Source organism: Thunnus maccoyii, chromosome 23 (genome assembly GCF_910596095.1).
Source record: "Thunnus maccoyii chromosome 23, fThuMac1.1, whole genome shotgun sequence".
In the NCBI taxonomy this organism is placed as follows: domain Eukaryota; kingdom Metazoa; phylum Chordata; class Actinopteri; order Scombriformes; family Scombridae; genus Thunnus; species Thunnus maccoyii.
Genome location: NC_056555.1, coordinates 8,915,549 through 8,927,656, shown reverse-complemented (window position 1 = coordinate 8,927,656; position 12,108 = coordinate 8,915,549). Strand labels below are relative to the sequence as shown.

Here is a 12,108-nt window from a genome sequence, read left to right as displayed (position 1 = left end):
ATAGAGGGGCTGCTTTTTCAGTTGAACTGAGCTATATTAAGTATACTGCGATATGCAACATGTAATTCATATTGCACTTGAGAGTAGGAATATAGCAAAGACAAGACTATGTACTACATCATGCCACAGTAACCTAAATTTAGAAGCCAATGTGACTATTGCCTTTTAGCTATAACATTGTTTGGCTTTTTTAGCCCAGTAGTAATGAATGCAGTTACTGTGGCTTGTTTTGCAATGAGCCTCCAGGATGGCAGCAGTTGTTGCAAAATCTTTGTGATTCAACTGTGCAGCCTCTGTAATGGGTAGACTAATATATTAATTCAGTCTGCTGAGGACCACATGTTCCCCCAGATGCACTAAAAAAGACAGAGTTACACAGAGCGAAACAGAGACACTGCAGACGAGTCATGAACAAGCTAGATGGTGAGGCTGGGACTTCGATGTGGAGAGGGACGCATACTGTCACACTGGACGCTAAGCAAAAGTTTATTAAAGATCCCTGTGAGGAGTGCTGCCAATATTTCTCAGCGCAAATCACCACAAATCCGCTGCAGGTAGAGTCACACAAACACCACATTGCAATTAAGAGAACTGGAATGCTGCCTATTTTAATATCCTTTTCAATTTTTACAAGAACAAATAAAAACCTACAATCTGTTCTCAACTGCTTTATTTGCACTTACAAAAATTAAAAAAGATTATTAAAGCCAGTGGCAGCTTCTTTGTAGTGGAACCTCTTGTGTGATTTTAACAATATGCCCTCTTTATAGTGCATTTAATAAATTTTATCTTCCAAAAGGGCCATAAAAGAAAAAGCCAAGTTAGACAAGTAATGCTCACTTGTCTGCCACAATATGCTGCATCACTTATTACAAATAAGGAAAGGAAAAATACATGAATGCAAGTGCACAAACAAACAGAGAGCACTCTCCCAAACGCCTATTATGGACAATTACTGTAGCATAGTGTGTATTTTTTTTCCAGAACACTCAAGGGACGCAAGAGGCTGCAGAGAGCCCACTGGCCACCGATTTCTCTGTGTGAGTGTGTTTGTGAGGCCCTTGTTCTCTTAGTTCCAGAGTAGTGGCATGGTGAGTGCCAAGTATGAGTATATACTGTATATGAGTATACGGAGGGAGTCCAGGGCTCTCTAATGACAGCCATGCTGTATCTAATTAGGCTGGGTGAAGCATCCTTTACTGTCATCACACACACACATACAGTACATACATTCTGAAGGAGGAGAGGTGACGAGAGGAGAGGGCAAAGCCTTGGAATAAATGAAAATCAAATATACAGTTTCCAGCATACCAGCTGTCTGACTTACTGTACTGTACGTCACATTGTTTACCCACCCGCCAAGTACATTAGGTGTGTATTTACTTAAGTCTTGTATTGATAAGCGTCTGTGTTTTCTCAAGATACCCACTAAAGGCGTAAAGGGTGTCGTCTTACAGATATCCTTGTCCGCGCATGACGTGACAGCGCACGCAGGCCTGTGCTGTGTCTCCTCTGAGGAGATAAGAGGAACTGCCTAGGAACTGCTTATGTAATCTATATCTAAACACACTCAGCAACAAGCCGAATGGCAGACAAGCAGGCAGACGACCTACAAGACGGGCCAACAGTCAGCCAGACGTTCATGATGTACAGCGTCTGCCGCTGCTGCTACTGATGTTACAGTCTATAAAGCAAAAGTACAATCTCTTCACAACTTTCCTTTTTTGAGAGTAGTTGTTGTGTAGGTTAAAAGGACATGCTCAGGAGAAACAGACTCAAACTAAGAAGGGATGGTTGCACTGTCATCTGATGTTTATCTGTAAGAGCACAGTAAGGTAAAAGCAGAGGAAGGGGCAGAAACACCTGCCTCAAGGACTGAAAATTGCTCTTCACTACAGCAGATTTTTTTTTCTCTTGCTTTTTTAAATTGTGATTATGAGAGAAGATTAGTCGACTAATCGATTAGTTGACTGATAGAAAATTAATTGCCAACTATTTTGATAATTGACTAATCATAGTCAATTTTTTTAATAAAAAAAGCCCAAATTCTCCTGTTCCAGTTTCTCATGTGAGAATATTTTCTGGTTTCTTTAGTCCTCTATGATAGTAAACCGACTATGTTAATAGTGATCAACATTTTTCATCATTGATTGATTGACATTAATTGTGAAAATAATCAACATATTAAATCGATGATGAAAATAATCGTCAGCAGCAGCCCTCATAATATTAAAATGTTATGTAAGATAATTTTGTCAGTAACATTGACAGACACCTAATATATGTAAATAAGGATCATTTTCCACACTTAACAGTATCTTTAATTAAAACTTGAATGCCTTGGTTATAAAGACTTCAGTCTTTGTATGTAACTGTGTCAATGCTGAGCACTATACATACTCCATGAACCAAAAGCAAGTCAAATCAAAGCTCAACACTGGCAGTCTGCTCTGCTCACAGATAACATCTGCCAAAACATTTTCCTCCTATTTCTCTGCTGTTTGGACTCTGCTGGGTGGTTCTGTTGCGACATGATGTTATTTGAATATGGTGGCACACAGCAGCTGTGATGCCGCAGTAAATGAAGAAAAAAACGGATGCAGACAAAAAAACATTATATAGTGTGTTGTATGAGTGAGCAAGATATGAGCTAAGACCCTGAATATGTTTATTTTCTGGAGCGAATGTTTCACAAAGCATATATTTTCTATCTAATAAAACATATATTTTCTATCTATGGCATAGGATTAACCGTTAACAGTTTTAGATGATAATAGTCTTATTATTCCATAAGACTGGTGCTCTAAAAGTAAAAGCAGTCGAGCTTTTATTATGCAGGTGAGGAAAAAAAAAACTTTTTGGACACTGAGCAATGGTGTTCACTAACCTTTAGGTGACCCAATTGGAGCTTCGCTGTGGGACTTCACAAGGCGACCGTCAGTGTAAGGGCTGCTCTGGGAGGCAAATGACACCTCTGGACTGGTCACATCTCCCTCCTCCACTCTGTCCTCCTCATCTTCCTCATCCTCCTCCTCATCCTCTGCCACCTCCTCCTGTGTGTCCTCTTCTCTTTGTTCCAGCTCTGTTGTGTCATCCTGCCGCTGTCTCTCCTGCTGCTTGCTGTGATTCTCAATCACCTGGTAATTTGACAGAAAAAACAAGGTACTGATGAGCTTTAGGTTTTACTGATTTTGGATATAACTTGTTAAAAATCCATGTAAAATATTAAAAGTGTGCAGTTCTCTGTACTTGGTAAACAAAGTTGGCAACTTAAGATTTATAGTGACTAAAGTTATAAGTGACTATACTAAAAATTGTTTGCATACACCAATCTTAAAATGACAGCAGTACATCTTAAAGACACCTAACTTCAATTTCAATCCTGACATGACATTACTGACATTTGTTTGAGAAACTGTTATTTTTAGCAACTGCTCCTGATTATGATGCTCCTGCATCTGGTCACTCACCTTATTGGCAGTCTCCATGACTACCTCTATGTTGAGGTTCTGTGCAGCCATGGCCAGTAACTCGTCGTCATCGTCCCCAACATCCCAGGCGTCACTTGTGATGCTCTCAAACTCCTGGAAGGTGGTAGCCTTCTTGGGTTTGCCTGGTGTGGCTGGAGGAGGCTTGTTGCCTGCTTTAATTAAGCTGGACAACAGAGACGTGACCATGAAGACAGGGGAGATAAGAGAAAGAGGATAAGATTAGAGAAATTGAAAGAACGGCAAGTGAGGGTGGAGTTGGGGTAGGGAAAGGGAAAAAGTGGCAAAGAGGCAGAGAAGGAGACAAAAGGAGAGGGTGATAAGGTAAATAAGCAGACAGTGAGGATAAGGGGGAAAAAGACAGAGATACAAACAGTGAATCATTTAAACACTGACAGGTGCATAAACAAAAAGCAACAAAAAAAAACTAGCCCTTTGAAAAAAGAGAAGAGCTTAACGATCAATAAATTAACATTTGGCCTGAACAAAGTCTGTAAAATATTAACATTTTACACACTGAAATTGATAGTACTACCAGTGATAATACACAGTCAGCACCTCTACGCACACAGACTCTTAATCAAAAGCAGGTCTCTAAAACCTAACAAGACTGAATCTGAGCTGCTTTCTTTGTGCTGCAAGGACACCATTTCATTCTGCCAATGGGAACAAGAAACGAAACAGAAAAAAAGAGATTTCAATTAAACTTAACTGTTCCTGATCTCAATTAAACTTCCTCCTGACCCATGGTTAATCCATCTGATTGTTCCTCCCTGGCCTCATACAGTATCCCTGTTAGGATTACACCTAGATCTAATACCCACCATCCTATGCGTCCTGTGTTTTCAACTGCTAGGCTAGATAATTTGATTGCATTCTGCTGTAGTAACTCCAGTTCAGCTAAGTCACTCGATTCTGTTGTCTTTGCTCTTTTAAACACTCAATCCGTGTCTAACAAATCTTTTATTCTCAGTGACCTAATTACAGCCCATAATTACGATTTCCTATTCCTTACTGAGGCCTAGCTTAAACCTGGGAAATGCTTCCCCCTAGTGGAGCTCTGCCAACCAAATTATAATTTTCTGAATGCTCCTAGGTTAACACGTCATGGTGGCAGCACTGCAACCGTTTTTAAGAATAATTTTATTTGTATTCCATTCAGCTTTTTAGTTTTGAAATTCTTTCTTTTAAAAACTGGTGTGTGACAACCCAATTTGCTCTGTAATTGTTTATCGACCACCCAATTCAAATGGGTTTTCTTGATGAATTCTCAGAGTTGCTGTTCTCTCTTGTGGTTGAATTTGACAAGGCTATTATAGTTGGTGATTTTAACATCCATATTGACAATCCATTTAACTCATTTGCCTTGGATTTTTTTAAACATCTGCAATTCTTTTAAACTTGTGCAGCATGTCTCTGGATTTAACCATAACCGCGGACTCACCCCTGACTTAGTTTTGACTCTGGACACGTCTCTTAATTCCTTGAATACGATTGATTTAGTCTCTGACCATAAATGTATTATCTTTTGTGTACACTTACTACCTACTACAATAACTCAGAAATGTAAAATCCGCTCCCAGATCTTTAATGAATAATCAGCTGTCTTGTTTTTAAGCTATTTCTCTAGTCTGGCCTATTGCCCTCCTCACTTCACTAATATTAATGATTTTGTTAGTTGGTTTAATGATTTATGCGCATCAGTTCTTGATTTTTCTGCTCCATTCATTTCCAGGTCTGTTCCAGTTATTAACACAACTCCCTGGATCAATGACAGTATCAGAAAACAAAGAAGGGAATACAGGAAGGCAAAACATAGATGGAAAATAACTAATCTTGAAGTTCATCAATTCCATCTGAAGGAGTTATTGCTTGAACTGAATCAAACTATTAAAGATGCGCGAACAGCTTACTTTTCTGACTTAATTAACAGTCATAGAAATAATCCAAGGTTTCTGTTTAGCATGATCAACCAGCTTGTAAATCCACCTCTTCCTGCCATTCCTGCCTCTTCTTCTTCTGACTGTGAAAACTTCTTATCTGTCTTTGTTGGCAAGATCAATTGTCTGAGGTTGCATTTTACCCCTACTGTGTTACCCTCCATTCAGCTGTCTAATTTTACTAATTTTCTCCCATTTCCCTCCAGTCCCTTAAAACACTGTAGCCCAAATGCGTCCCTCCTCCAGCTCATGTGATATGATCCCCACTGAATTTCTTAAATCCGTCCTTCCTGTATTAGTTCCAAGCCTGCTCTCCATTATTAATTATTCTCTCACATCTGGGTCTGTACCTGATTATTTTAAAATCACCAGTGTCCTGCCTCTCCTTAAAAAAACCCTCTCTCAACCCAGCCCAGTTAGAGAATTATAGACCAACCTCCAAGTTACCTTTCCTGTCCAAAATCCTTGAAAAATTGTTACTGACCAACTCCTGAAGTTGGTTGAGGATCATAAAATCTTTGATAATTTTCAGTCCAGCTTTCATCACAAGCACAGTACTGAGACTGCATTATTTAGAGTAACTTATGATATTCTCATGCATGCAGACATAGGGGAATATTCCACTCTCATCCTAATTGATTTAACTGCTGCCTCCTTCTATACCATCAATCAGGCCATCTAACTTGACAGGCCTTGATGGGCATTTCTGGCACAGCTTAAAACTGGTTTCATTCATATTTAACAAATAAATATTTTAATGTCTGTGTCAGTAATCATGTGACGTTCTTGGGCCATTCCTGTTCTCATTATACATGCTTCCTCTGGGTCAGTCATATCACTGTTATGCCGATGATACACAGATCTAATTCTCTACCAAACCTAATAATTTGAACCAACTGTCCTCTCTCCATGATTGTTTAGCCAACACCAAAGAGTGGACGACTCAAAATTTCCTCCACCTAAACCCTGGTCCTAATAACTTTGCCACTGTAGCTACTCAGTTTATTGGGCCACTTCACCCAAACATTAAATCCACTGCTAAGAATCATCTTTGACCAGTATATAACATTTGACCATCATATTCATAAGCTTGTCCAGTCCTGTTTCCATCAGTTAAGAAATATTGCAAAATAAGACCTATATTGTCCTCTACTGATCTTGAACAATTAATCCACACGTTCATTTTCTCCCGGCTAGTCTACCGTGACTCCCTCTACACATACCTCAGTCATTCTGCTCTAAAACATGCAGTTAGTCCGAAATGCAGCAGCCAGACTTCTAATCAGAACCAGCCGTGGGTCCCACATTACCCTTGTTCTTGCTTCCCTCCACTGGCTTCCTGAAAATTCTGAATCACCTACAAGATCCTGCTGATTACGTATAAAGCACTCCATGACCTTGCCTCTAGCTACATTTCTGACCTCGTCGTTCCTCATTCCACTTCTCAACCACTACAATCCTCAAACGTCAGCCTTTTATTCATCCCCCACACTAACCACAAAACAAAAGGTGACCGCGCCTTTGCAGTCTTAGCCCCAACTCTGTGGAATCATCTTCCACAATCAATTAGATCTGCTGAACTTTTGGACTGTTTTATGTGGTGCCTAAAAACCCATTTATATCGGCAAGCCTTTCTACAGACCTCCATTCCTGCTCTCATATCTTGTTTCATTTCAGTTTGGTCTGTTTCTCTCTGTGCAATGTTATATTTTAATATTGTAAATTACACTGTTTTGTTAATCTATTTGTTTAATTTTGAATGTGTGTGTGTTTGTGAAGCACTTTGTAACTGTGTGTTTTAAGAAGTGCTATATAAATAAAGCTTTACTAACTTACTGTTTTATCATGCAATGCAGAAAAAGGGAGGTGGGAGGAGGGCAGTAGAGGAAAGAGTGCTCTGTGTGGTAAAAGTAGTGCTCTGATTTCTTACAAAGACGAGGATTACCATAATAAAGCAGGAGACTTGTCAATATTAGCTTACTTCCATCACAACTTAGAAGAAAAGAGAGCGTCTGAACTTATGCCCCGACAAAAAACAAGCAAATTAAACTCAACCCTCTGTGGAAATCCATATTATTAAACATCAGTCAAAAGAAAGAAAAGGATTACTATGGAATAATAGTCAGTTGTTCTATTTCTGAATGTGTGGGTGTTTGAGGGAATGGGGAATAGTCATTTATTTTAATACTGTCACACATCCCAGACCTGTGAGTGGTACTCTATAGTCTGGAAAAAATTATATTTAACTTCCAACTTCTGTTTCAGTTCTTAGATCATGTAATCATTTGTACTGAGAATGATTACAAGCTTTCAACTTAGTTACAATGAAACAAACTTAAAGCATGCCTTATTTCCTTAAAGCTACTCATGCAGCCAGCTACCAACAAGATTTTCTGGTAGGTTCACTTTCTCAGACATAAGAAGAAGAGCAGGCAAAAAGTTACACTGCAAGACCAAATATAATATATATAGTTTCACACATTCAAATATGTTGGCAACATCCCAAACCGTGATGTCACAAGCCGGCGTCTTCAGTCACCTGTCAAATTGCAAAACAGCTGCTTCCACATTCCTGATTGGGATGTGGCCAAAAGTTCAACATGTTGTTAAGTGTCAATCCATGGAGGATAGTGCAGCAGCTGTTTCCTATCTTCTGTGAGTGGCTGGTTAGCTGCTCTTTAAGATCTTTTTTGTTGTTTTGGGTTTGGTTTTTTTTCATCTTAAATGTCTACTGCCAGCCAATTGGGATGTGAGAAATCTATATAAACTCCAAAGTACTAATAGTTCATTAAAGGTCTTGTGTGATCAACTATGAGGTAGGTGCTGGTGGTTTTCAAATGAGGAAGCACCTCAACCCCATCACATTTATGCACAGACTTGTTCGCTTCATCAACTTCTGCTTTATTTAAACAGCACTGTGCTGAATCAAAGCCCAACAGTTCAACTTACGCCTTCATCTGGGGCAAAATAGGAATACTGGGTTGAAAACCACTTTTTATACTTTTCCAAACATCACAAGTCATCCCATATGATAATCACATCATTTGGTAATCAAGCCATCATGGTTATCGACACATTAACCTCACAGATGATTAATCATTCCCCTTCCATTTGAAGATGGAGAGAGTGTACCCTTTGGCCTAATCCACGCCAGAAAAACTTGTTCATTTGTCAAAATGTAGTCTAATTAATGAGCACTGATGGAGCCTTCCAAGATATGGGGAGATACTTTCATCTAATATTTCACCAAGAACCAATTTGTCACATCAGCTTTTAAAAATATGTGGGAGCAAAGAGGAGGGCCAAGAACTTCAGCTAGTGTTTCAAGTATAGTAGAAACTAAGAGGAGCAAAAGTATTACAACTAGCCAAACTACTCCAACAAAATCACAGTGAGCCTTACCAACCATGACAAAGTGCATTTAACTTACTTAGCATGAAGGAGTGGGTCGAAAGGTGGGTGTTGTGCGCCGTACACATGCTGAATGCTGAGGAAGTGGAGAAGAGAGAATGTAAACCAATGAGCTAATTCATGAGTGGTTGTCATGTTAGCTTCTTAATATTCAAAACAATATCAGTTAACGCTGTAATACTGCGACTAAGTGTGATTTATAAGAAATAGCATCAATACGTTGTAAGGGCATAGCTACTCCGTGATATAAAATGGTTGATGTGTCATTAGTTACAACTCTGTGTTAGCCGCTGTTAGCAACGTAGTTAGCTCTTCGACAGCTACGAGCAGCGAGGTGTAAACTGTGTCTGTGAGACTTAATTCGCCGCAGACAATGCTACATAACAGGGTGTGAAACTCGCAAACTGTGTGCAGCATCGCAGGCCAGTCAGTGAAAGTGAAACTTTTGCGTTTGAAGCTCAACAGTGCGGCGTCAGATGAATAAGGCTAGCTATGCTAAGCTATCCAGCTAGGAGGTAACACGTCACTCACCTGCCGGGAACCTTCGCTGCGTTTCTTTTCCAGAACTGCTTCTTGTTTCCGTCACTCGACATTTTCTTGACAGCCCTAAACACAAGCACCCGAACGCTGTCGTTATTTGTAAAACGTGAAATATTGTGTTTATTTACACCAGCTCCCCTCCTCTAAAACTCAAAAAGCTGCCATGTTGATACTGCCTAATCGGTGAGCAAACGCGGCTGCAATTGGCTTGGAGCAGCACTTCCTTGCCGCGGGCCAATCACAAGTGAGATCTGCTGTTAGGTGGCTGTAGAGGCTGGTGACGTCATGCTGCACTGTCTTCTGCTTTGTTGACAGAAAAACTACAAACTGTGTGTCAATCAGAAGAGAGACCACCAGCATCAGGACCACCAGCTGGGAGGGAGAGAATATTTGCCATTTCCTGAATAGTTTATATTGATAATTTGATGTATCTATAGTTTCGGCAGAGTTACTATTGTTTGTGAAACATTATTTATACAGTTGCCATACATTATTATTCAAACACAAATTTTAAAAGTGGTGGTATTTACAGAACATAAAATAATGCTTTTCTAGAAATATAATTTTATATTGATGAACGGAATGATGACTTAATCCCAAACTCAGTATCTTCATTTTTATTTTATGGCTCTTCACAATTTGTGTATCCATTCTGGATTATTTTATCTTGATTTTTATGTTTAGGATTTCACATTACTTTTTACTTCTTGTTTTGACTGTCAAGCACTTTGTAACTATGTTTTGAAAGGTGCTATATAAATAAAGTTATTATTATTATTATTACTGACTGCAGCTTTTCTTCTCTGACCCAAAATTATCAACAAGCCAATTAATCAATTCACTCTTCTTATAACGGAGTTTCTCTTGACACAATGCAGTATGGCATCTTTCCACCTACTCACCATTAACCTAAGTAGGATATTGAAGTTGATACATCCTGTCCCAAATGTTTTTGCTTCTAATTACAAAGTGAGCTTATGATACAACACTTCTAAAGTCTAAAAAAATAAAGAACAGAAAGAAATTATTATACACATAAGAAAAATGCACAAAATGTCACACAACCTTAGACTAGTTACCTTCAATAATTAATCATTCCCAACTACCACAGTAAAATCCTGTTTTTTCATGATGTGTCAAAAATACAAAACAATGATCAGCTCAAAAATTTACTGCGCTCAGTCACTGTGATGAACCTCGTTAGTGAGCACATAAATCGTGCTAGTGTAAAATATTAGTTTTGATCACAATGTAATTTCCTTATTTGTTTACTCAGTTTAAAATCTATCCAGGTAAATTGTTTGCTGTTTTTTCAGAAATGAGACATCCACTTGTTTGGTTTGACAATATTAGAAGAAGAAGAAGACAAACTTTACTTTGACAAAAAAAACCTATATTTTTTATTAACTGTATTGTACTTTGTCACACACATGACATCCACTGTGTGTGTGTACACGTGCACACACAAACCAAGAGTATGAAAGGAAATGACAAACTTATGGGGAGAAATGGGGCAAAATAAGATATCTTTATTACTATAGTATTACATCATCTTAAAATCAGCTCAGTTTCCGCTGAGTTAAAAGCAGAGTTTGGGGTTGCTGTGGAAGGCACTTAAACACAGTTGGAGTTTACTCATCATTTTTTGTTCATGCTGATGTTTGCCTCATAATGATCGCTGCTTGAAGGTGATAAAGGTTAAGGTTGTTATTCAAACATGCAGTCTGGAAGAGCATGGAAACCCCTGACTGCTTTGAGTCATGATTTAGAAAGCTGATGTGTTTATGCAAAGTGCTGATGCAGTGTGTTCCACAGAACTGAAACACAGAGGACGAAATGCGAGAGCTCTCACTCTGACCCCATTTCCCGGTACTACCAGCGTCATGTCTACTGTTAGGCTATTGGTGTTATTGGAAAAGTTGCGGATATTTTTGTTGAAATATGTAAAGTGATGTAAAGTTTATTTCTTCCTCTTCTTTAAAAAAAAACTAAAATGAATGTTAATAACACATTTCAAAGGTTTTGAATTATGCAGGTGTGAATGTAGGCTCCAGGGACACCAGGGAAATTCCAAAACAGACTAAAATCATCTTTAAAAAAATTAATTAAAGTCCTTGATAAGGTAGCATCATTTACTGTTACTGATCAACAAACACATCAGCCATCATTGTCGTATTTTTCTTCTTTGGTAAGAAACATTACAACTTGTAGCCTACTTTAAGTATCAGTGAAAATGACATTTTAATGTAGTGACATCTACTATTTTTGCTTTGGATTTGTATTTGTCAGTACAGAGTTTGAACCACAGAATTTTTCTATATTTTCCAGGAACAAAAAGTAATAATACTTTAATAATATTTTGATTTGGTTTTTGGGGACTTTTATGCTCCGAATAGATTGATAATAACCCGATTATTCAAAAAGGCTATTACTGTTATTGTGTTTTATATATACTGTGGATTGTTGTAATTGTTTGTGTCTGTTTATTTGTTTCTGCTTCTGTGTAAAGCGTCTTTCAGTACTTGTTGTTGTTATTATTATTATTGTTATTAGTAGTAGTAGTAGTAGTAGTAGTAGTAGTAGTATATGCCAATAGGAGGAGTGCTGGTTAGAACTCACTTTCATGAGTTGAAAGTAGGCCAGTTTAATCTTTCCAACCGAGTGAATCGTCTTTCTTATAGACGATCTTTGTCTTAAGTCCCTTCTCCTGCTGACAGCTGGGGCCGGCC

At 38.5% G+C, this 12,108-nt stretch overlaps 1 protein-coding gene across 3 annotated transcripts in view; it reads right to left on the bottom strand.

Annotated features, from left to right (window-relative positions):
* tbc1d22a (TBC1 domain family, member 22a) overlaps positions 1 to 9,595 on the bottom strand; it is a 133,766-nt gene extending 124,171 nt beyond the window's left edge. The window contains exons 1-4 of one of the 3 annotated variants that reach the window (XM_042403461.1): positions 9,371 to 9,594; positions 8,859 to 8,915; positions 3,471 to 3,654; positions 2,888 to 3,137 (exon numbers count right to left, since the gene is read on the bottom strand). In XM_042403461.1, coding sequence (XP_042259395.1) covers positions 2,888 to 3,137; positions 3,471 to 3,654; positions 8,859 to 8,915; positions 9,371 to 9,432 — 553 coding nt within the window. In that variant the 5' untranslated portion in view covers positions 9,433 to 9,594. Of the gene's footprint in view, positions 1 to 2,887; positions 3,138 to 3,470; positions 3,655 to 8,858; positions 8,916 to 9,370 lie in introns of all 3 variants that reach the window. The other 2 variants (XM_042403463.1, XM_042403462.1) reach the window with 2 other exon arrangements.
* Positions 9,596 to 12,108: the final 2,513 nt, after the last annotated feature.